The following is a 26,692-nucleotide window of genomic DNA, read 5'->3' as shown; positions in this document are numbered from 1 at the left end:
AAACACCCGCTGAGGAGTAGAATAAAAGTTGAAAACCTGCAACCATGTTGGCTGCAGAGGTAAAGCCCACTTTTTACTCGTGAACACTCTACGTTTCTGGTTTGTGTTGCACTTTCTCAAGTTGTTGGTTTTGCAGGCAAACCGGTGTCTTCTATGCATACTACGGGCAACTGCAGCAATCTGCCAAAAGTTCTAGATCCATGTCACTGGGACCTTACTAAAGTTGGACTTTGGTCCCACCTTTGTGTCCATTCATGGACCTCTTAGGCGATACAAAGAGAAAAATGCCAATTCAGCCAGCACAAACCTATGGAGATGGATTGTCATGCAGTCCTTCAATAAGACAATTGTGGTTAATCTCTGTGCTGCTAAATGGCAGTTGGTGAAAAAGTTAGCTTGAATAGGAAATCGAATCACAGTGAAGTTCATGAAGAAGAAAAAGTGTGAATTTCTTCACTACAAAGAATTTCTTGGTCTATTATCTATTAAAAGTTTAAGGACAAACAAAAGCAGAAACTTCAAAAAGCTAGCCTCCTTTAGCAGCTGTTCTACATATTTTTCTACATATTATGACACCAGCTCTGCAAGGCCTTGTATAGTGTCAGCACAGTACCATGACCCTGACGAGTTCTTTTAATTTTGTTTTGTTTTTTTAACTCTGGTTAGCAAACAGCTTGTAGGTGTCTTATTGCAACCTTCTGGCAATAGCAACACTTGAATACTGTATTACCAAGTGTGTGAAAAAATATAAGTGAATATGTGTTTTAAAAGATAAAACACAAGATAAAAAAAATACTAAAATAATTTATAATTTCATGACTATTCAAAAGTGCAAAGATAACCATTAGGTGAAAAGTTCAGGCTAAGGGGACTTTTTAGATGTATTTGTCTGGTTGCTAAACTATTTAGCAGATTAGATGTGAAAAGTCCGTTTTTCAGAGGCTTCACTTTATATTTTATTTCATTTAGTCCTTTTATAGCTCTTTTAATGCCATCCTCTGACATTTGAGGTAAAGGACATTTCAAACGGATCAGATCTGATTTGTTGTCCCCTGAGCCTGTTTGGTGTTTGAAAAGTTAAAATACCACACAGAAATGGTAAATATGACGGTCTCAGGTTAGTAAATTGGAAGAAACGGGCTATGTAAATATACAAATATAAGACATTTTTCACATGCACACATGTAGTTGCTTTAGTTTGTTGACAGCTTATTAAACAGTGTGAGTCACTGTGTTGCTGTCACTATGAGCCTTAACATAGTGCACTATCAAACATCGCTGATTAGAGTGAAAATTGTATGTATTTATTCACCGAGCAGCTATTTTCAAAAATAATGGCAACACTGGCACAAATCGGAAGAGGGACCGATTAGCAATTAATCATACTTATTAGTGGGGGTTTTTTTCTATTTGCAAAAACATGCCTGTGACATATTGCTGCCCTTGAGAGAAAATCACTGAAGTATAACACAGAAGACAACAAAGATATTGTTAATGTGAGAAACTGCAAGGACATAAGCCAAAATCAGTTAAAGGGGGCATTACTCCCTCAGGTGCTTGACTTCTTTTCACATCTATGTAAATGTCAAAAGTTTTGCAGTTATGCCTAAAAGGCTACAAAGCTGTAAAAATGCCCTAAGTGGTCAGACATTGACCTTTGGTGTATTTCACTGGAGGAGGAAATATTTAAAGAATTACAAAGATTAAAGAAGTGCTTCCTGTAAATCACAGGTGAACCTTTATGACCCTGTAAGCTCTGCCAGTCAATTACACTCTGTTTAAGCTTTTCTACCTCTTTAATATAGCTGTAGGGAGCTATGCCAGCAGTCTGAGGCCCAGGATTTAGAGATGACTCACATAGGGCAGAGATCTGTCAGGAATGATATTTTATAATAGAGACTCTAGAGCCAACAAAGGCAGGTGTCTGCTAATAAAGGGCATCTAAAGACAGCGGTTAAGTGTGCATAATTTCTATATGGTAAAAGTTAATAGAAAATTATATTATGTTAAAATGATCATGAATTGACCAACTGAAACAGCCCATAGAGAAATCTAATCACAAACATTCATTCATTATAAAAAATTGATAATACAATTCTAATCCACAAATAGAAAGTACTTCATGTGTTGGTTTGCGGTGCGTCTTAGATCTGTGGTGTCAAACAAAACCCCTCGATTTGAATTTCATTTTGAAGAATAATACAAAGTGGTAGCGACACAAATTGGCTGAGTAGGGTGGGTAATAAGGGAAGATTTTCTTCGTGTGGCTAAAAAAAACCTGCCCTTTGAGAGCGCTATGTGCTGGCACATGATGATAAACAAAACAGTCCAGGTGGTTTGTGCCAAATGTTCACCCTTATAGGCTGTAGGACATTACAACAAAACACCTTTATGTTTGGATACTAGACTCTTTCAGCGAAGGCTGCTGTATGTCACTGGGACATAGCCAGGGTCCAGCTTTCCTCTACAGTGATGATCATCAACGAAAAAGCTGGGCCAGCTTGACACAGATTTTTTGCTCTCTGTGGAAGTTTGACTTCCATGGTGAAATCGCAGGTGACTAATGCAAGTGGTTAAAACACAACTTCCAGGATGATCTAAAAATCACTGCTGTGCTTGAAAACGTGCACGAGGAGACGACCTTCAAGGAATTGAATTGTGGTCCCATTAAATCAGGTATGCTTTGTTTTTTGTGAAGTCAAATTTAATTCAGACCCTTAATAATTCTAAAATCCTATAGCTGAAATATTTGAATTGAATCCACTGTCGGGCTTTTACGTGACAAGTCTGCATGTTCTCCCCACACACAGTCATCTATCAGAATGAGTATTAAGGTGAAATAAGAAACAAGGAGTAAAACCTTGCATGAACAGACATCTGTCCCAAGGACAGAGACGTGTTTTCAGCAATGCATTAGCTATTATTAATTTCTGTATGCAGCTGCAAGATGTTGTACAATGGTCATGATGTAACTGAACTTGGACTTGAACCACTCAAGGTAACTGCAGAAGGACTTCTTTCACAAACTTCTGCATTCAAGCAGATTCATCAATTATACAGGACCGCTCTGTCCCAGCACGTAATGTTATATGACGGTGGTTGGTTTGAAAAATAACATTTATTTATTTTAATGCAGACTCCCATCCTGGTTTTACAACATCTAATTAATGTCTGCATAAACGCCACTGGATCTGATTGGTCTGAGTAGTTGGAACTGTGAATTCAATGGTGTATCTACCTCCTCTGTTAAACACAATATAGTCTCTTTTAATCTGACTTAAATTGAAGTGAAGTATACACAACTACCCATCTTTTTACAGAAAGCGAGCACAGTCAATTTAAATTTAGAGTTCAACACTAAAGTGAATGAATTATACTGTAATTACTAAGGCTTTTCAAACAAGTAATGTATAAATGAAAGCTCTGGATTTTTAAATTGCAGCCTGATCAATATGTCAGCTTTATAATGTTTATGTTTCTCACAGAGGGAACGAAAGGCACAGAGGTTAGGTTTCCAAGAGATACAGTATGGTGATGGATCCCAAGCTAGTCCAAACCACTGACTTTAAATAGTCCAGATTTTGTAGTGTCTCAAAAGTCTATTCCTTATAGGTCACCAAGTTATGAACAGCAATATGTTTTCTTGAGCCTCTGTCCCGGAGTGCAAGATTAAGTCTGAACCTCTATCCTGGATTATCCTTGTGGCCTTTGGGACACACTCATAATCGAGAATGACTCCACCTGAAATGAAGGTCAAAGGGAAAATAGGATTTGACTGAGCAGTGAAACTTCCAGTTTTGCTGCGCTTTAGAGTGCATTATAAAAGATGACATGTCCCCCTTTTTCACTCTTTACATAAACACTTGAAATATAATTATATAAAAATAACCACTGGTTTTTCAGACAATGAATTTGTACTTAAAAACTAATTAACAGTTTTTTTTAAATGTCATATTTCTTTAAAAGTTGAATTTGGTCTATTTCAAATATTTTAATAAGTCTTCCAGTTTTGCAATTTTGATTTAATTCATTATATCTTTTTAGAAAGTAAAACAGGGGCGATTCTAGGATCAGAGCTTTGGGGGTGCTGAGCACCCAGAGAGCTGCCCATCCAGGCAAGGTAAACTTTACTCGTCACGATGAGACTTCTTCCCCGTCTCTGTCAGTCCCTGCATCCTTAAATGTCTCCCGTTGTCCCGTGTTCCCTCTGACTGTCTCTTTGGTGCATTTAAACCCCTGTTCCTCCCTGTCCTCATCGTCTGTCGTCTTCATCTCCATTATCAGTCTCTGTGCAAGTCTGCAAATTTCTTTATTAAATCAAAAGATTCTTAAATTCATCAAGTCTCTCTGTGCCTGGGTCCTCGTCACAAAACATGACATCACTGTTTTGTACATTTTAACACAATTTAATCCCACATTTGTGAAAGAAAAGCAAAACACTTTTTTGAAAAGTCTGTAACAAAACCATCAAATCTGATAAAGGTTATTTAAATGCTGCTAAAGAAGAATGGATTGGAATTTTAAAAAATACATATCCTAACCTTAATTACTGCAGGAGAATAATGAATGATGCTCACAGTGAGTAAAAAGTAAACTGAGTGCATTTTTTGGACAGAGATTCACTTCTAAAGTGTATGTATAATACAATACAGATACATAAAAAATACACTCCAAAAATAGAAGAGTCCTTGAAATGTACAAAATATTATTAAAATTTTTTAAAAATGGAGACACCTTGGCCTATGGTACAATGTATACAATGTATGAAAAGATCTTTACTGCAGATACTACTATGGCTCTGCAGATTTTTTCTTTTCTTTTAACCTATGTCGCCTTACCTTGAGGTTGGCAAATCTGTCTATCACATTTTGGTGGTCAAGTCTCTCACGCATCTCTTTCTCAACTGACATCACAGCCAGGTGCTGGAGTCTCCTTTGACCCATGGTCCTTCTCAGCCAGGTATGGAGCTGACTCAAGACACTAAAAGACCTTTCACAGCTACAGCTGCTAACTGGGTTTGTTAGGGCAACCTGAATAACAGTTTTCAGTTTGGGGAAGATCTGATTATCCAGAAGATTGTACAATGTTAACATATCTAGGATGGCACCAGCCTCACTCTTGAGCTTCAAAAAGTTTTTGGCAACAATGACTTCCTCTGACTGAAGCTCAATATGGTAATGCAGTGCCGGGGCTGACAACCCAGTTTGTTTTGCAGACTCTGTATAGCAGCTTTAATATAGGGAGAACACAACTTCCAGATTGTATGAGTAAAATTAGTTGTGTTTTTTTTCTTTGCCAGTTTAACAGTTTCTGTTTTGCCTGTTAGTACTCCCTGTCTGTTTTCTTACCTGGTTCTTCCCGACCTTGTACTTTCTCCTCAGGTTCCCCTCTTTCCTCTCTCTTTCTTTGGACTGACAATCATACACAAATAGATAGTATTCAATTAGATAGAAATTCTATCTCAATTACGTACTGTATGCTTTTTATATTTTTAGTAGTGTGTCCCACAAACAGCAAATATTGTCAAAAAAGTAAGAAATCTTTGGGGGTGCTTTGATTCATTCAAAATGGGCTAAAATTGCCCCTGAAGTAAAAGCTAAAGATAATGCTTGCTAACAAGGCACGTGCAACAGGACATGCTGTCTACTGTAACTTGCCTACATGCCTGGAAACTCTGTTTACTGTCTGCCTTTTATCCACAAGAATCAAACAACTCCAGCGAAATGCTGATTTACAAATTAACACAAAGGTGGGCTCCAATCTGCTAATGCTATGTAAAGCCATGTCAAGTGGAATTTCATGTGCTAGTTCAGTGTGTGGGGGGCTTACTGTACGTCGGCTGGCAGAGTTTGACGAGGTGGGAGGACACAGAAGATTAGAGAAGAACATGGGGGAAGAGTCACGTTTAGTTAAAATAAACGGTTGTCCATTGAGCAATTGAACATTGTATTATTGATGTCACGCCATATTTATTTTTTTTACTGTGTGTTTTTTTTTTAAACAAAGTTTAAATACAATGTTTAGACTGTGGTTTTTATGGCAGACATTTTTACTGAATTTTACTTGACATTAGCACAAGTTGAAAATGCTCACATAGAGTACATGTTTCCATGCACTCTGTCTCCACCCACACACACACACACACACACACACACACACACAATGAATATGCCAAAAACAATTATCTGCCACTGCAGAGGTTAACCAATAATTACAGACTCCATATGTTTACAGAAAGAAACGTTAAAAATTGAGCGCAGTGCATCATTCTAAGTGATTTTGGTGATAAAACAATGACCTAGAGATAATTAGCCCAGATGTTTATAGCAGACTTGGTAAATTGCTCGCTTTATATGAATATCAATGTACTGAGGCACAAGCTAACTGAGAAAAAATGAGTTGTCTGACAAGCTTCCAGACTTCTCCAACTTTGTTTCTTATGAATCCCCTCTTGGAAAAAAAACAACAACAAAAAAACCCAAAACAAATCTGATCAGTAAAGCACACCAGTCGTCTTTCTCTTTAATGGTTGTTTCTTGGAATATATAGCTGACCTTCTGCGCTGGTGCACAGATGCAGCAGACAAAGGTGGGAGGAGTAGATCTGGCTTTAATGATGGCGAGATAAACAAAGCGGCAGATTGTGGTTTGGATGAGACAGGCTTTACCATTTAATACTGATGATTACAAAAGACGGTCCTGCCTACGTGTTTGTTTGTGTATTCACATTATAGTCACATTTCCATTAGTTTTAATGACTTCAATGATGGATCAATGTGAGGCATGAGGCTTGTTATTTCCTCCGAGTTGGACTGATGTATTGGTTTGACCTTTGATATTGGCCAGCGATGCCATTTACCACCCGCATGATTGAGAGCCCTCCCTGAACACTGCTAGATGAAAACCCAAAACGCTGCAATGAAATTCCCCCCCCCCCTTTTGTTGCCGAAAATGTTATTATTGCCGCTATCTAAAAAGTGTCTCTTTCACGCCTTTTACAATTACAGGAATACATTTCAGATAAGTGAACACAGAAAATTTGTGGGATAGAGAAATGAAAGATCTGAAACATTTTCTGTTGGCAGCTTCTGTCCTGAAAATCAAAACACACTGACAGAACCACACTGATGCATCCGACAGCTAGATCACGGAGCGCTTGCCTCTGTTGCAGGCTAACAAATATTGCTGTAAATGCACTCATGTCTGCAACACTCAGAAAAAGATGGTGTGAAGATTTAGCCGTAGGCAGCCATTTGAAATTCCAGCTCAGATGATGTGATGTGCATGAGACAAACTGCAATTACAGAAAAATATTGAAATTCCACTGGAGATGGTCTCTATAAGATGCTGGGAGGGGTTTTATCATGCGTCCTTTGAACATTTTGTCGATTGCCATAATGTCTCATGACTGGAATCCTTTCCAAGGTTAATAAAGATCAACAATTTGTTTTTTGCTGTTGTTGTTTATGTAAGCGGACATGCTGTTTGCTTTGACGAGCCACGGCTGACTAGAAGTATTATCTGTGTGGAAAGGGACTCAACACAAATATCTGCAGTTCTAATGGATGAAAGAAGGAGGAGGAAGAAAAAGAAGAAAAAACCCACTCTTTAGAATCATTTATGTGACATGGAAAATGTAAGAATTTTTTAACTTGCCGTATCAAATTACCAAGTTGTTTGATTAAGGGCTAATAATGCTGTGCACTACCAAGTAAATACAGGAGCAGTATTGCTGATACCAATACTAACACTACTCCTTTTAACTTATAATGGCAGTATATGTAAATGCGCCTGTCTGTAAAACACTTACATTGGCTACAGGCTATAAATAAAACATAGTGCATGGTAAAGGTATAGTTTTTTATTTAAAAAATATTTATTTAACACAATCCAGTGGCCGCATAATGAACTTAGAGGATAGAAACAAAGTATCGATCCAATCACACTGGTATCGATCCGATACCAATACCACCTTTGGTATTGATGCAATCAATATTTTGATTAGGTCCAATTCAAGCTTTTATTGAACAACAAATTCCTGCCTGTTCAAATGAAGTTACTGCAGAAACATTAAACAGCACCAGCTTATCAATCTGTAATACTAAGACATGCTGTAGCAGACAAACAGACTATATTCATATTTAAAATGACAATATCGTTTGAACTTTCACAAATCGGCGCAGTTATCCCGCTCCGTGACGTAGCACATTTAGATGTAAAACATAAAGCCTACAGTGGACAAACTACTGATTTTCAGCTCTGTAGGCAATGACAGGAAGCACATTTGGCTGTGTATTTGTTAAAACTAGAAACTGTGGGAACAAGTGAAAGAAGAAGGCTGCTTGATGATATTAAGGTAAAGCCGGATAATCACCTACTCGAAAAAACACCTTATTTAGTGAGCTAAGCGCTCTACTTATACTACACTCAGTGTAAACAGCCGACAGAAATTCGTTTATAATAATAAATGATGAGATGTGTTTTCCTACAATGTGAAGCTTCCCCTTACAAATTTGGCTTTCTTACACTCAGTGTTATTGCAAATGATCCTCTCACACTCGCCCTACAGCTTTCATAGCACATTGTCCTTTTCTTGCTTTAAACAACACACGCCAGCACATTTGGATAATGATTACCGCAAAGACGTTTCTTTGTTACTCTAAATGCCTCTCCAGCAAATGAAGCCTAACTCACCCTGACCGATGAGCTCGAGGGGTATCGGGGGGGCTCCTGGTAAAAGTCGGGTCTTTTATATTTGATGTCGAGGGCCCTTTATAGTGAAAGCAGCAATCAGATGAGAAGTTTGAAATGTGGTGCTATGACTTTGTTATGCACAATTACAGCACAATTGGTCCATTGAGTTAGAAATGTAATATATTACCATGCTTTCAAATGTAGGCACAATATATGCAAATTTTCATATTCACATGGTTTTTGACTAATAGGAAGAACAGAGTCTTATTGTTATTCGCTTAAAATAGCTACAATATACAATGGAGGTTTGATTATTACATTATTGGAGTAGTGCTTTACCTTGATGACATGAATCCTTAGTTTCCGCTACTACCTTACAAAGCAGCTGGTTTCATTTTATTAAGGGCAATCCCACAATTAACATCCTCATTAATGAATTTTGCACATCTTCTCTTTCTTCCTGTAATCTCTTTAAAGCTCTAAAATCCAGTGACTCCTTGAAAAAAATGCCGTTGGCTGTTCTTTTGAAAACAAATCATTTTCTTTGGCCAATTATTTGACTCTACGATCTGATCAGTAACATCTCAACCAGACTTTTCCCTGTGAGGTATAATACAGCTGCACTTACGGTCACTGCAGAAAGGCCCCCCGTAGGTGGTCATGGTGCAGTCACATGAGAAGCCCTCCCACAGCTGCAGGCACACTCCCTGGTGGTGGCAGGAGTCCTCCGTGCAGGTGGTGCTGGGACCTGCAGGGTATTTACAGCAGATTTACCAGCTGTTTTTCCGCCCCCACTTATTTTATTCACACATCTTCAATTCTAGCCTACCGGAATAAATAACATACAGCAAAAGTAACAAGCTGTGGTAAGCCAGTTTGATTTGGGGCACTTCTGCACAGCAGCAGCCATAGCTCTATAAAAAAAGCCATACTGTCAGTAAAACGTTGCCCGTTTTTCTTCTCATCCTTGTCCTTGTTGCCATCTGCTCATGACTGGGTGTCTTTTTTGCTTGTATACAACAGCAAGCTGACTGTGATGTCTTTCCGATTGCTTTTTTACACATGTAGGTCAGCGTAGGACCGTTACCACTTAACACTGAGCACCAAGGCAGCCTGTGTGAATGTAACTGTAGACTTTTGACTAAAGTTAAGGAAATTTTAGATAAAACATCCATATTTTTTTATCTGATCCAGGGTGCTTAATTTTAGTTAACTTAAGCACACAATCTAGTTAACAACACAAAGAATTAAAGGTTATGTTGCGTATCAACTTTATCTGTGTGTTTGCACCACCGAGACCGCCTTAATTCTTCTGCACCACCAAACCACATTTTTAGCACCAAAGTCAGTCCAATATAATTAGTCTTACTCATAAAAATCATGTTCATAACACACTATATCAAGCTATCAGCTGCTGATCTGTTAAAGTTTTCAAATGTATCTGACTCTGTAAGTCCAACAAGCTTCACCCTAGTTGCTGTACAAAAGCTGTACGATATGGATTACTGAGTTGTAGATACAGAAGACTAATTTTCACTTGAGGACACCCTCTAGATCCAGGATGGGCAATTAATTTTCTCACAGGGCAATCCACATGAGAAACTAGGACTGTTGTGGATGGCTGCACCACTAAGACAAACTGAATTCTGCTCTGTATTGAGTTTCTCTCTTTATTAGCTTATTGGTGCGCTCACAACAATCCGACTTTCTTATGTGGCCACTCGGGAAAATGAATTGCCCACATCTGCGTAGATAACGACATCAAGCATGCGCACGTGCTTGGTAGTTGTCTGAGTCCTGTCCATCCAAATGAATTGTTAGTAAAACCTGAGCAGATGTATAAGAGTTCACTTAAAACTGAAGTTTTAGCCCACAATGGTAACACTGAAAATGTACTTAAATGGTAACAAACCCTGGATATGGATATTATGAGTATAACAATTCACTAACTGAGGCATTATAAGTTAATGCCTCAGTTTCTTTTAGAGGGAAGGTATAACAAAACAAGGAAACCATCTTTTGACCGCAGGCCTAATGGCTTAATCACGATTGCAAGCGTTTTCCCAGTTGGCTTTTTATGTGAACAATCTGCAGAGAGTACAGCTTTCACCAGTGTTTTAGTTTTCGAATCGTTACAAGCCAATAGTACACGCACTCCATGTGGACTGACAACAGAAAATGTTTCTGAATCTTTACGTCAAAGGCTGAGAGAACCTTAATGCTAAAGATCAGAGCAGTTGAAGATCACTAGGAGCTGAACTAGATTCAACAATTCATTCAAAAACACATGCGTGTTTAATTTAGGCCTGTCGTACTTGAGGCCAGACAGAATGTACTTTACCTGTTCAAACCCATCCGATGCTTCACAAAATAAACAATTTTGTGGATAACTATCAGCTTCATCCTCTTCACTTTACTCAGGGTTTCTTAAATAGAGCTATTGCAGCATGAATAACATTGCTGTCATGGACCCGTGGATGCTATAGACCAGCGGTCCCCAACCTTTTTTGCGCCACGGACCGGTTTATGCCCGACATTATTTTCACGGACCGGCCTTTAAGGTGTCGCGGATAAATACAACAAAATAAAACTAGTACCGGTACCGAAAAAAAGAAGATTTATTCATAACATACGTGAAAAGACCCAGGAAAACCGAGTTAACGATAAAAACGATAACAAAATAACGCTGAAAACCGATAAAAACCCTGAAAATCATACATTTCACACCTGAGCCTCAACTCTCGCGGCCCGGTACCAAACGACTCACGGACCGGTACCAGTCCGAGGCTTGGGGGTTGGGGACCGCTGCTATAGACTGTGTGGAGGAGGACCTAAGGGCCGATGTGTGAAAGCGAACTGTACTGAACTGAAAGCAACCGTTTTTTTGGCTGTTTGCAAAATCAAAAAGGGGAAAACAGAAAACTATAAGCTACTAGAAAACACACAGGGGGCTAAGAGACACTTGAGCAAAGGGAACAGATGCTCTGACGAAGATGTTATTATATATCTACGCACAGAAGGGCAATCAGGGAAGTGGAAACAGCTGGGGAAAACAAGACACAGCTGAACTAAACCACAGAGGATGAGACAAGGGACGAAAAACTAAAAGCAACTGACTGGACTGACACAAGAAGATGAAACACTAAGGGAAAACTAAATTCTAAAGAAAATCAGTGACTAGGGAAAAGCCAAAATAAATTGTAAAATAAACAAAAAAGAAACCAATATCAAATAGAAAATAAAACATGAAAAGTCTAAGATCTCACAAACACTGTTCAAGTGACCCAGGACCATGACAAGTGATTTTTCAGGATCAGAATTGATTGTGATTTTACCCACGGATAAAAACGAGATGAAAATTTCCAGGGGAGGTGAGATCCAATCGAGATCCAATGCTCCTCTTTAAGACAATGTATGAGAAGATGGGAAGCAATTCAGGTAAATAATATCCATTTGATCCAAGTGTGGAGCAACTCTCACTGGAAAAACAGCAAACTTTAACTGAAACTTAATCGACTTTAGATTTAGTCCACAATAATACAAACAAAAATTAAGACTAAAACTGAATAAAAATGTTCAAAATTAACACAGCAGCAAAGTCAATAACAAAAAATTTGAGAAAACTCAAAAATGGATTGAATCAAGTTTACATGACACTTTTGAGTTTTCTGGGGGTTTTTTCTCCCAATCAGAGGAAGATTAATAACTTCTAATCCTTTGTGCTCAACCTAAATTCACCACTGGCAGCAATCATTTTCCACCGACTGAAGCTCCTCACCGGTAACTAATAAATGGTGCAAAACTGACAGAGAAAAATGTCTGACCTTCTCCAAGCGTCACCACCAGTTCAAGTACATATACAGCATACATCTATTCTGTCACATCCAGGTCAGCCTTTGTTAAGTAATGGCCACCTTATTTGAGGTTTTTTGTTACTATTTAGCCTTGGCAGAACTGTCCACTCTGCTGAGTGTTTTCTTGTTAGCGGTCCATAAAAGCAGCTGAATGTCTTTACTGCTGCATGACAGTATTGCACGTTAGATTAGGTTGAAAGGAAATAATAATACACAAAACAACGAAGATGTTTCAGGCCCTAACAAATGAGGTGTGATTAGTTTTCAGCTACCTGCTCCCCTCTTTTCAGGAGTACCAGCTGTGAAGTACAATGAAATCAGAACACCGAATGATTCACAGGTGTTTCACATGTCCTCACCTCCACAGCCGTGCTCCACCTCCCCCACTTTGTGCAGGGCATCTGCTAGGAGGTCAGGGAGTCTTCCATTCAAGTCCACAGATGCCAGGCAGCCCTTGTATCCTTCCCGGGATGCTATTAGCCTGGGCAAGCTGCTGTACATGCTCTTCCCAACACCTCCAATGTACAGCTCCCCTTTAAGATAGAGGAATTGATCAGCAGGAAATTTTGCCAGAAAATTTTCCGTATCCAAGTGCTTGCTAGTGCATGCACTGAACCACTCCGTGTACATACTGTATGTACACACTTTAAATTTTGCAATATAGTGTTTTCTTCAGAGCAAATGTCAACAAAATTGACTATTAAGCATTAGTTTTTGCCACAAGTACCAACTAATCTTTAGTAATACCTTTCAAATCCAGGTTGCGGGCTCCATTGGAGTGCTGGGTGACAGTGCGGGAATCAATCTTGAGGATGTGCACATTGTTGCTGTCACGGGAAATCATCACATTGTGCCACTGGTTGTCATTTAGTGGCTTGTCAGAGTTTCCCTTCATTAGTGACGGCCCATTTCCCAAGTCAAAAACATAATGGATGTACCTGCACGACAACACAAATGTTTACAAACGCCATTTCTTATCTATAATTATTTCTTCACATGCCACCAGCAACTCAGCAATAACACCTTTACGTAGCAAGCGGATAAGTAAAAACAGCCCGTGTACATGACTTTTATACGATTAAAGCGTGGTTCAAATTACTCCAGTGTCATGCGTGGCGATGCAGCTGTGCACACTTCTTTCTACCAATCTGTTTTGTGGTTCTATTTCTGCCGGGCCTCAAACTACTCGAACATATTCAAGTATTTTGTTTATGTTCAAACAAATAACAGTGAATTTATGTAAACACAGAAGGTAATGCTTTAGGCACACCAATATGTTGACATTAAATTTTATCATTAGACGGCACACCGTCAAAAACGACATCTTGCTTAAATCAAAGTAAAGCAACATCCATGAATAAGCTGCTACACTTCACACATAACACCGAGCAGCCGGAAAACTATGACAGAAGTGTTGGAAACCATTTTTTTTTTGTCTGTGTTGCCTGCCTGAGCTTCTGCTGCAGGCTCCAGAGCTGAACAAGGCTTCCCGCTGACTAATTGCTTACTGGGAAGAAAGTCTGTGCAAGGTCTGACAGTGGGAAGATACAATTGTTGCTTTGCTTGCTCTGTTTTAACGACCTTTCTCTGCGATTCTCTCTGCAACAAAAATTATTTACGATGAATAAAACATTTGAAACGTATTTGAGATGGTGTCAAAGTGCCAAAATGTGCTCGAGCACGGGAACGAGTGTGACTTTTTTGAACTTGCGCTGCCTCTCTGTGCTCGACTCCCTTTAACAGAATTATTTCTAATGAACAAATGATTTTAAAGCCATTTGGTATCTCTCTGCAGTGCTGCGGGGTGATGGATTCAAGATATGAATTATGATTAGGTAATTTCGAGGCCAGGAAATAAGAAAAGCTCCCGTTCGTGCTTTATTTTTCCAAGACAAATACTGTTTGGTTGGAATACAGTGAATGAAAAAATCAACCCCTTTTTCAGATTTCTTCATCACACGCCTGCATGTATATTAGACGCTAGTACTTACCCTTTGACTAGCTCCACCACAATGAAGTCACTTCCATCTCCTGAGTTGTAAAGGATCAGCCCGTCGGGGCTAGTGGTCTTGAACTGGAAGAAGAGGTGCATGGAGGCGTAGGCCTGTAGAGTGGAAAAAGCCAAGTAGCTGGCCTGCGTTAGGAAAGTCACAGGATTGGCAACAATGTGCCTCATGCCAAACCGAGCATTCAGCTCGCAGTAGGAGATGTCTCCATTCTTGCACTGGTCCAAATAGAGCATCCCATTGAAGGAGAGGGCTTGCAAATGTCCGATGAAGTTGGAAGGCACCACAGAGATGAAACGGCGCTCGCTCATGATCCCCGTCTCGATGTTGTTGAACTCCAGGCGGGTGTGGGCGCCGGTCATGTGGCCTAAGTAACAAAGCATTCTTTTTCAACTGAAAATGCATTTCAGTATCTGTGCCTTTTTTCTACCATAGCCACTTTCTCCCTACTATACCTTCCACAGTCGCGTTGTCTACAGAGAGCTGCAAGTTCTTCCCACGCCGTACCACTTTCACTGTGTGCCACTCGTTGTCATTCAGCTTCTCGCCTACAAGGAGTATCTCTGGTCCCTTGCCTAAGAGGAAGAAAGCGTCAAGTGACAATCATACCACACGAGCTCAGCGTACAAGCCTTCGACACAAAGCACTCAACATTTGAAGCACTCTCAGGGTGTATACATTCATTTACTTATCACTCACACACAAAGCCACAAACCAGCAAGCAATAATTTGCATTTATTCAATACGCAATAATATGGGAAATGAGACAAAGAAACAGCTACAAAAGAGCCCATTCAAATCCGAATGTTTAAAATGTACTGCATGACACAGCTGCGCGTTCTCTGTGTAGGGTCATTTGGGTGATGTCTGTTGGTGGAAAGATGTTGGGGCCATGCAGTATCTGGAGCCCTGTCTCAAACACGGAGCTTTAAGATCCTGAATTTCTGCACTATCCTGAGCCTTTTTCAGTGGTTTCAAAATAGGTCACAGTGCAGAAGCTTGCCACTGCAGCACCGTCATCCCAAATCAGTGCCTATGCAACAGGCCGACACGGCAGTTCAAAGGAGTTCTGACATCGCTTGGGAAACTAATTGGCCATGCCTAAGCTGACTGCGCCTTTAGGGGTTTGTCTGTCTAATTGAGCTCAGGGTGCAGGAGAATTACAGGGGACGTACAGAGGGCAATAAATGGAAAACATCAACTGGTTTCCGAACACTTCACTGTTTCATCCTCAGGGAAATAAAATGGTGACTGGAGACTTTGTCCAGAGCTGCATATCAAGTATCTTCACAGCACACTGCATCATTTCACCGTCACCCTGCTGAATATTGACTACGCACACCAGAAAGATCAATCTCATCAAATCCCGCTCCCTGTATATTTGATGGCTTCGCTTAGATAATGAAAAACACACAACTTGCTGGATTCACGTCCAACACAAAAAACCCGAGAAATGTTTATCTTGTAAGTGACTATTATGATAGCAGAGGTACAGACGAGATTTGCTGTAATGAAAGAGGCAACAGAGGAATGCAAGACAGTACGGACTATTCGGCTTATCTGTGTTTCTGCATGGGGACCTCGCCTGCTATCTAATGTCAGCATATGAAGCCAAACACAATAATATCAAAATAGAACAACAAAGTCAAATTTCTTGCAAGCACAAAACAAGAATTTCTAAATATTTTACACATAAAATTCTGTTTATATCATTAATACAATTGGATAGATCAAGACCCAAAGTGGTGATACTACAAGTGCAATACTGAACATGCTTTCAATCATATCATCATTTTAAAATTACACTCAGGCCACTCTTCTTGTTGTTGCAGTTGCCCTACATCTGTTGCTGTTGTGCACATTTGCACAACATCGTGTTATGCACACGCTATGCACACATTCATTAAGTATGTAAAACAGTACAGGTACAACCAGTAATGACTATTTTTCTAGCAGGAACAATTTCTCTTTGTCTGTTGTTTGCACTGGGATGCATTTCGACAACACAACTACCCAGTTACAATACAATTCAATACAACTTTATTCCAGAGGTTTTAATCAGCTGAGGGTGACACAATAAATAACAGCATGCAAGCCCATGCTGTAGCGAGTTATCGATCAAAAAGGGAGGCCTGCCCTGGAGCTTACCCTGCTCTGTCATCTTTTATGACTGTAATGAGGAGGACTGCTTACTGAACTGAGCATTATGTTCAACACGAAATCTCAAGACCTGACGCTAACAATCGAGGCCATCTGAAAAATGTAAAGAGGGCAGAGAGCAAAGGCCTCGCCCCCTGTCCCTCTGTCAACTTATTTTTAAGCAACCGGAGGAGTCCCCCCCTGCTGGCCACTTTAAAGAATGCAGGTTTAAAAGTGACCTATTGTGCTAATTTACAACTCAGTGTAAAGTAGTTTTGCACACCTCACAGTTCAAAATTAATCCTGATTCTTCTCATACTGGGTGTTGGTACAGCATCTTAGTTCATACTGTCTGAAACAACTTCCTACTTTTAACCCATCTTTTATAAACACAAAGCATCCACAGAATAAGGGCAATGGCATCAGTGGTCCTGGCACCTTATTGAAATCCAATAGTGTGGTTGCTATAGCAGTGAGGTGGGATGTTAGCTCATGTAGCTTGATTATGGATACAGTTTAAAGATGAACGATGAATGAATGATCCATGGGTGTGGAGTCATAAAGAAGCTTACCGGTTCACTGCAGCGTATGGTTTAAATAGTTGCAGCAGGGTAAGTAATGTATATAACAATAAATAATGAATGCTGTCTCTCAATACTTTTAAATAAAGAAGCAGCATTTAAATGTATATTTTATGATAGAAAGAGTTATCTGTAACACTGCAGAGTGGATCAAAGTGGTGGAATAGAAAAGTGCATTCACCACAGACATCTGATTGTAAACCCTTTGAAATCGGACTGCCTTTCAAACGCTTGAAAGAAAGGTCCATATTGTCCATTCTGATCCCCAGTTGTATTTGAGTGATGCTTTCAATAATAAACTTCAAAGGCTCGGTGGAGTTATACAGGTCAGACTCATGAGTGAGCTGAGACTATGGCTGCAGGATTTGCGTCTTAACAAAAAGCAAATTTGTCGAACAAATGCCTCATTTCAAAAGTGCGCGCACCACGCTTTCCCAGACTCCATATAATTAATCAAGAACACTGCAGCAACATTTGTTCTTACAGCGATTACCCTCCCACTGTGTATCCAGTTGTGGACAGTTTCCAAGCAGCTGTTGCAGATGGGCTTTCCTCCCAGATTCCTTTGGAAGTAAGCTACATTTGAAAGACACCTTGTCTGAGAAATTGGAATTTCTCTTGCCTGAGAAATAATTTGCCTGCAGTCAAGTTAGAAGGTAATCCATCAAAGCGGGGAAAACAAATGTATTTAAAAAAGTACATAACCCAAACTGTACGGTAGCGCTGTTTTTGGTGATTAGTGTCTTAATAATTTAAGCAGGTAGTTCTGCAGTTTAAAACTCTGTGTACATCTTCTAGTATTGAATAACCATTAGGAAGCCATTCATTGCCACATGTGCCCAGTTAAGCTATTTTAGAGGCAACTGATGCAGGATACAAGCAGTTTAATGAATACAGAAGACACAAACAAAGTGGACAATGCACAATGTTATAATGCCATCTGCTGGTAGAGAAGGAGAATTTCCAGGGCAGATATCTGATGAAGATAATGGATAGGCAGGCAATGCTCAATGCATTTTTCTCTGCTAAGCTTTCTTTGCATAAGGTTTCATCTCTATATTTTCCACTGAGTGCAACAAATCATTTAAAGTGGATATAAACCGCTTTTATGCAGGTGAGTCACTGAGATAGCACACAGGCACCTAGTTTCCATTCAACCATCCACACACATAAAAACACACACACATAAATGCACACATTTTACTCACCTCGCACAGAGAAAAACAATATAATTGATTCAATATAACGAGGAGTTCAATAATTTCATACATGTGCAGTAAATCTGTGTACAACTGTATTGTAAAAGCTGTTAAAACCTGCACGGGTTATCGATTCTTTACTTACCCGGGATTCACTGTCAAATATATTTGAGAGTACACAAAGAGTTGTCTTTATCAGAGTATCTACCTCTCGTGATTTCAAATGCATAATAATTGGCAATAGGGCGGCTTTTCTGCGAATCGTTTTCTAACACGAACACCGAGAGGTTTTTATTCTGAAGTATCAAAGAATTATTCATACATGAGGGGTGGCAACAAGCTTTCAGTCCGCACTCAATTATAGTGATAACTTTTATAAGCATTCATAAGCCTCCTCTGTATACGATGATCTAAATCAGAGAGCCGCTCACCTCTCCACCGGCAATAGCGTTTATCTGTTTCTCACACCGCTGTAGTCTGAACCGAAACTTAAATTGCCTGTCTCTCACTATCGGGCGAGAGCAACAATCTGCATCATAAATTCCAGCATCACTGCGGTGCGACCTGAACTCCCACTCCACTTCACATGAGCAGAGAAAAACCAGCAAATCTATTCCGTTAATCCAGGGGAAAATCTTACTTTCAGTATTCATTTTCCTTATGGTCAGCTGAATTATTAAAAACCCTGTAGCTTCATGGAAATGTTTTTTTTTTCTTTTTGGATAGATTCTCATCTTTATTGCCATTTTTTTAGCTTATGTTTTCAGTTCATTTTCAACATTTATTGTCCTGTACTTTATGGCCAATAGTCAACGATGTGCAATCAAAACGTTTATTGATGAAAAAGCAATCTGTTAATCTGTTAATGAGGGATTGGTAATCAGAGTAAAAGGAGATGCGGTATTGAAAAGATATTTAAACATGGAACATGTTTCGTGACAGTTACTCTAATAAAAAGGTGTCCAGAGCTGCGAATTGTCTGCACCGATCTGTATCTATTTTTACACATTTTAGCCAAAACAAGTCATTGATTTTCTAAAGCTCTGCTATTGATCTGATTTCATTCTAACCTCTAAGTTTATCTCAGCTCTGTCACTGCAGTCTGATTACTCCTAATAAAGCAGTTGTTTTTTCCTTAAAGTGAAATTGAGACACTGATTTTCCCACTAAAGACAATTACGGGTTATATTTTAACTGCACCCAATTATCAGCTATGTGAGCAAATTAGTCAGAGGCAGATGAATGGCAGACTTATTGGCAGCCCAACAGCATACTATTGTATGTCAAAAATAGCTACATATGATTACAGCATCATTACACTGAAAATGTGTCTAATTTGAATTGGTAGATTTCATGACAACAGGATCCCAATTATATTCAACTGTACAGCTGCGTGCCACAGTGAAGTCTCACTCATGTTCTTATCTTTATACTGATGCTTGTGAGGAAGATAACAGCAACATTAAACAAAGACAATTGTGTGGCAGAATAAATGAATTATATTCTCTTTCATGTGGGAGCAGAGGCACAGAGCATGTTCCTAAATCATGGTACAGTAAATAAAATCAGAATCATAGGAGACACTTACTGAGATTACAGCCTATCCTGATACAATCTGGTGAGAGAGAGAGTGAGATGGTGAGATTAAAAGAAAAAAAAAAAGAGAGAACAGCACAAGAGGAGATCATTTCACATCCTTCAAGGTACATTCTGCAGACAATTCAGTGCTTTTCAGAGCCCACCATCCGGGGACAGCCTGAAGAGTCTAAACCGCCACCTTCCTCTCTGAGGAAGAAAAAAGGAACGTGAGTGAAAGGGGGAAAAAAAATATTCCCAGCATGTGTCTGGCACCGCTGGAAATACAAGACATCTGGTCAAAGTTGAGATCAATGAGAGTTTTATGGGCAATAAAAGTAGAGGTGCAGTGAAGTTATTTTTAGCATCCATACCGGCTCTGCTATGACTGCTTACGTTTAGAATCGGCAGGATTTATCTGTTTCAGATAACACGACTGATCGCTCCACCTACATCTGCTTTGGGGTAATTCGGCAAACTCACACTGCTGTGAGGAAAATTGTCAGATAACAAAATTGGAAAATGAAACTCGTATTAGATTTGAGTGTCTCACGAGGAGATAATTATGCTGATTTTAACATGAGAAACATGAAAACCTTGTAAAATTTCTCTGAGAATAGACACGGTGACTTTACTGCAGAGGTGGCTACTGAACAATAAACAGTCACAGCGACAAGTAACCTGTATGCCATTGAGATATATGATCAGGAAATAGTTGTTGAAGCTAGGTTAAGAGGAGAAGTGATGATCAAGCTTCATGCCAAGAAAGAGTACTTCAGAGGCAATCTTTGCTTTGAGAGTGTTGATGAAGAAGCATAGAGAAGGTCAGAAGAAGGTCTCTCAGGATCTAGCATATGATATGATATGGTAGAAAGTATATGTTAGGGTGCCAAGAGTGGAGGTGTGGTACTGCATGGGGAAAACAGGAGCGGCAGAGAAATATCAGAGGGTGGTGCAGGACATGTATGAGGACAGTGGTGAGGTGTGCAACTGATGTGACAGATGGGTTTTTAAGGTGGGGGTAGGATTATATCAGGGATCACCTCTGAGGCCCTTGTTGATTGTAATGGTAATGGACAGCTTGACAGAAGAGGTCAGAGAGGTGTCTCCGTAGACTTTGATGTTCACAGATAACACTGTGATCTGTAGTGAGAGTAGGGTGCAGGTGGAGGAGAGCCTGGGGAGGTGGAGGTATGCTCTGGAGAGAAGAGTAATGAAAGTCAGTAGAATAGAATAAATGAAGAAAGAATAAATGTGAGTGAGTGAGAGAGGGGTAATAGTGAAGAAGCAAGGAGTAAAGATATCAAGGTGTATGAGTTTTTATGTCTGAGGCCAACTATTCATAGAAACACTAAACAAGGGAGGTCAAGAAAAGAGAGTGGATGGAGACCAGTATCAGGCGTGATTTGTGACAGAATAGCAGCATGAGTGAAAGGGAAGGTTTGCAAGACGATAGTGAGACCTGCTATGGTGTGTGGTTTGGAGACGGTGGCACTGACAATAAAAGACAGGAGGTCGAGCTGGAGGTGGCTGAGCTGAAGATGCTATTTTCATCGGGAGCGACCAGGATGGACAGTATTAGAAATGAGTATATGAGGGAGACAGTTCAAGTCGAGAGGCAAAAGTTAGAGAGGCTAGGTTGAGATGGTTTGGGCGTGTGCAGAGGAGGGACAGTGGATTGGACAAAGGTTGTTGAATATGGAGCTGGCAGCAATATGGAGCTTCCAAAAGAGGAAGACAACAAAGGTTGTGTGACAGAGGATGGGGTGAGACGGAGGCAGTGGGGACCCCTAAAGGGAGCAGCTTAAAGAAGAAGAGTCTGTGCAATCTAATATATGAGAGGTTAATCAACTAGTAGTCCGTAGATGTAATACATTATAAGTATATTCTTCATGACTGTGTTTTTTTATGCACACATTATTGTCGTTTATTAATTCTGGTAGGCTAATGCACCTCTACTGAAAAAGCCCAACTCTCGATCCATCTTCAGCTCAAATTGCTGTTTGTCCTGCAGGCCTGACGGTAATATATTTTCCGAGTTACACACAGAGGAAAAGTGGCGATTTGCACAACCTGCAGCCTCAATGATAGTTACACCGTGAAAAAAGTGACAACAGCACAAATGTAATGCTTTGCCAACATTTTCTCATATCTACAAGAGCGACTGTCTTCTCAATCCAGCTGAAATGTTCACATTTTTGGCCTCAAAATGGGCTCACCCACACATCATTTGCATGTTCTGAATAATGAAACCAATTTAACCAACTGTGGTTCAATATGTCGGTGTAAGTTATGTGGCTGCAGAGTGCTCTCAGGCTGTCAACCATCACAGAGCAGTGGATACAGACAGCCAGAGACCAGAGTGACTTTCTGCTGCGGATGTGTGTCTGTATGTGTGCGTGCGCGTGAGTGCGCGTGTCTGTACGGCCATCACTGGTACTCTCTGTTCAGTGAAGCGGCTCTAAACTGGAAAGGCCAGTAAATGTGAGGGGAAGGAACTACAATGGACACATCTACAATGTGAGCAGTTTAAGCGGTAATATTTCAGCGTAATGACGGATCAGGTCTCTGACTGCCTTCTCCTTGAACTGCAGACAAGCCATTGAAGGGCTGAAAGAGCCGAGACGGTCAGGTGGGACCTGACCAAGGGATGAACTGAAAGAGTGAGAGAGTGAAAGAGAGAGAGAGAGGCAGAGAAAGAGAGAGAGAGAAAGATAAAGCAGAATATACATACACATATACAGTAGCCTAAAAAGTCACTAATCCCTTGTTTTTCCACAGCTTTTTGTATTTTGTTCTGCATTTTATGTGTAAACAATAGAGAAAGCATTGTCTTTAGAGCACAAAAATATACATTTTCTCCCTTTCTTTCCTTTCTGCCTCTGCAGTATAAGGTATTCAATAAAGACATAACCTTGAAACATATTTTAATGTAACGTCTGCTTCAAAGCAAAGTTTAGACATAACTGTGACGTCTCGTTATATTGACGCTTTAGCTCGTATTGTGTGTGAACACAATGGCACTTGCATATCATACCATTTTTCTCTCTATATAGTCTTGTCTGTATCTGAAGACAAACAAACATTCAGCAGGTTATAATATGCATCTTTTTTGACGTTATTTGGAATGTTTCTTTAAAAATTCCTGGTTTAAGGAAATCAAAGCAGAGCTGGCAAAAAAGAACGCTGACAAGGATATCCCCTAATGACATCACATTATGCTACTTTTTAATTCAAACTGATAATTCGTTATTTAATTAAATCATTTTCACTTAGACCCAGCTGCTCTTTCTAAATTTGACAGAACCACTGCAGGCCTCTGAAATAAATTATAGGAGCATGCAAAACAACCAGGGGGGTGTGCTTTACTCTTCTTTTTTTTTAGGCCACTGTATATACTGTGTATGCAGATGGGGATGAGAGAGCCTCAGACAAAACAAATACACAGAGGTATCTGTCTAAGTAACGCGGCCTAAAAGTTCAAGACGGATTACAGTATGTGCTCATATTTGCCGCAGCAGCATTACCCAGGTTCACAGTGAGTTTCACTCTGCCTCCATCCAGCTCCAAGCGCAAGGTGTCTGCAGACTGCTGGGAGGTGGTGGCCATCAGCAGTCCATAGGCCCTCTGGGACATAAAGCGCAGAGACACGTCCTCGGCCTCTGTGTGCAGCGTCCTCGGCAGTACCACTTTTAGATACATGCTGCCGTCATAGCTCACCATGGTGGCCTCTGCAGATTTAGGATTTGGATTTGACCAAAGACGGGAGGGAAAAAAAGTGTTAGCAGACATCCAGAGGGAATCACAGCGTGAAATTAAAAACACGAAGAGGCATTTATGGAACGAAACCTAAATTTGGTCTGAGATTATTTTGGGTGCGACATGATATCCTTTTAGATTGCAGTTTTCATCTGCCGCACCAGATGGCAGAAAAAGCCTGGAGCAAACAGAGAGAGTGGCGAGATTGCAGGCGCAATCAAATTTCTGAAGGATTTATTCCCAACACAGCGCAATAGAAGGGGGATTTTCATTCCTCATACTATTAGCTGCCAATGGAGCTGCGTAATTTGGCCTCTCTGTGAGGAAGTTATCTGCACGGTGAATGCAGAGTGATTCAGGCCGAATCACTCTGCTGAAGAACCACTGCATTTCTGATGAAATACTCATAGCACTGGTAACCTCGTGATACTGACAATCCACTAATGAATCGCTCTACTGTAGGTAAATACCGCAATTTGCTGTTGAATGGCTCACATTAAAAACAGCATCATTTTCCATGATACTGTCACTGTCACCAGGTTGGTTTGTATATTTGGAGAGTTATTCTGCCTCTCATTTGAATAGAGATGGCATTAGGCAGTATGATCATAATGCAACTGCAAATGAAATTCTTATTGTTTAGGAAGCCTGAGCACTAAGTCCTTTCGATAATGAAATTTGTCTATATCTACATTGTTTCTATATTTACAGAGACTTTTAAGCCACTACACACCTAACTTAATAAATAAAATACTAGCCAAGTGTGCTAAAAGCTTTGCAGCACCTTTAAAAAGAAAAAAAAAACCCCACACATTTATCTTCCCCATCTACTGCCATCCTTCTTAGATACTCTTACCCTTCTCGCAGCTGGGGCCTAGGTACCCAGTACTGTTGCAATCACAAATATGGCGATTCCAGCCCTCTCTGCAGTGTCCACCATTGGCACATGTGTCTCTAGAACACCTGACGTGAGTCTCCCTGGTGCAGAAGCTGCTGACACCTGTGGCGCTTTGAATTTCTGCCAGCCTCCGGAGGTTACGGCTCTGTCCATCAATGAACAGGTCCCTCACACAGCCCACGTAGCCGAGGCCGAGGGACGCCGTCCATACCTCAGGGGGCAGCATGAGGTTTTGACGATCCTCTGGCAAACCTCCAAGATACATATCCCCATCCAGGTCAAGGATCTCACTGCCTTCATTAGCAGAAAAGGGGATGCTCTGGCTGTTCACTGAAATAAAACCTGTGGGCCAGGCATTAAGTGTGAGTCAACTTGCACTTACACAGTTTTTTTTTTGTTGCAGAAAAGGAAGACAGGTGTGTGCGTGGGTTGTGCTGAATGAAAGGCAAGAACAAACTGCAAGATTGAGGAAGTGGGCACCAGGCTGCTTGTCTTAAAAAAAAGTGAATATAATAAAAATGCACTATGTGTCCTTGGGAGATTATTTTGCTTTTGGGCAAAAACTAAAACTTGATCTGTAAAAGTGACGACCTGTGAATTTGGGACCCTTGAGAAGAAATGGATTTTATTTATAGAAACGTGAGGCCAAAATAGAAGAAGTGCAATCTCATCTTCCACATACGTACCGCACTAATAAGTCAGGCAATTCCTAATTTGAGTTGGGCGACTGTGTAATTGGCCACTTGTTAAATAGGTTAACACAAATTTAAAAATGTCACATGTAGATTATAGCGACTAAAAATATAATTGTAATTAAAAGCTAATATGCATGCATGTTTCACCGCAGTGAATAAAAAACAGGAGCGTGCCAGAGTGACTGTATCCACGCTCACATATGGCGATTTCACAGCTTGGAACCCTTTATAGTCTGCTCCACAGCTAAAACTAGAGAAACACAGCAGCAGAAGCAGACAGAAGGTGTACCCCGCTTTCACAAAAACACAACACTGACTTACCATTGCGCCCTTTTCTCTGGAAGTCCACATGGCACCACTCGCCATCATTGAGCCTCTTGCCACTGGCTTTCATCTTGATGCTGCCAGAGCCCATATCCATGACGAGGAAGAGAAATCCGTCGAGCAGCTCGATGGCAAAGAAGTCGGCCCGGGGCTTCCTATCGGCCTGCGTGCCCTGCAGGCTGCCATGGCTGAACAGCATAAGGCCACTGGGCTCTGTGGTGCGGAAGTCGAAAGATATGGACCCAGTTTTCTTTGTGTTCCACCTGGGCAATGTCAAGTAGGCAGACGGCGTGTCGAAGGTGACCGGCTCCAGGGCTTCCACATCCTCGCAGCTGAATATCAGGTCACCATGGATACTGATCTTGGGGTCTCGCTGTTCAGCCAGCCGTGACAGCTCGAGTCTAAACTCATTATTCTTGTAGACCACCTAATAAATGAGAGAGATGTCGTGGTGAGATGACAGCTGGAAAAGCGGAATGAATTTAGTGCAAAGGTTGAATATTAGTCATCAATAAACACGACAATCAATAGGAGACAGCAGCCGACAACACGGTGAATCATTCCTGAACCCGGAGCTGAGACAGAAAGCACTTAAGTGATTTTACATTTGAGTGCATTTATTCCGCAGGATTTCAGGTAGATCATAAAAATATTTTAATTACCAACAAATTATGAGGAGATTATCACGAGACAACAAGAAGGCAGCAGGTGTTAAACAGCTTGTGAAATTGCAAAAAAAAAAAAAGAAAAAAAAGAAAATGCATTTAGATTTAGATGCAAATGCTTATATTTTAGACATTTAAGTGGCTCATTTAGGAATGCACAATGTGTCTGACATAATCATCTTAAATTCAGAGCGGAGGAACGGGAGGATGAACACTGCACCCACACGATGGCAAACAATTTGGTGTATTTATACCGAGGTAAACTGAAAGAGATCAAGTCAAGGCAGAGATGGTGAGTGGGAGA

General features: G+C 40.3%; 1 protein-coding gene across 4 annotated transcripts in view; it reads right to left on the bottom strand.

Annotated features, from left to right (window-relative positions):
- Positions 1-26,692, bottom strand: part of LOC102785624 (neurexin-2-like) — a 128,046-nt gene that overhangs the window by 53,433 nt on the left and 47,921 nt on the right. For 3 of the 4 annotated variants that reach the window (XM_006799994.2, XM_006799997.2, XM_006799996.2), the window contains 9 exons: positions 25,721-26,150; positions 24,663-25,046; positions 23,575-23,778; positions 20,061-20,087; positions 15,009-15,128; positions 14,539-14,920; positions 13,295-13,485; positions 12,907-13,080; positions 9,322-9,441 (listed from right to left, as the gene is read on the bottom strand). In XM_006799994.2, coding sequence (XP_006800057.1) covers positions 9,322-9,441; positions 12,907-13,080; positions 13,295-13,485; positions 14,539-14,920; positions 15,009-15,128; positions 20,061-20,087; positions 23,575-23,778; positions 24,663-25,046; positions 25,721-26,150 — 2,032 coding nt within the window. The remainder of the gene's footprint in view (positions 1-9,321; positions 9,442-12,906; positions 13,081-13,294; positions 13,486-14,538; positions 14,921-15,008; positions 15,129-20,060; positions 20,088-23,574; positions 23,779-24,662; positions 25,047-25,720; positions 26,151-26,692) is intronic. The other variant, XM_006799995.2, reaches the window with a different exon arrangement.

This window comes from Neolamprologus brichardi, chromosome 10, assembly GCF_056152115.1.
Source record: "Neolamprologus brichardi isolate AB-2024 chromosome 10, ASM5615211v1, whole genome shotgun sequence".
Lineage (NCBI taxonomy): Eukaryota > Metazoa > Chordata > Actinopteri > Cichliformes > Cichlidae > Neolamprologus > Neolamprologus brichardi.
Note: the sequence above shows the minus strand (reverse complement) of the source record. Positions and strands in the feature narration are given on the sequence as shown.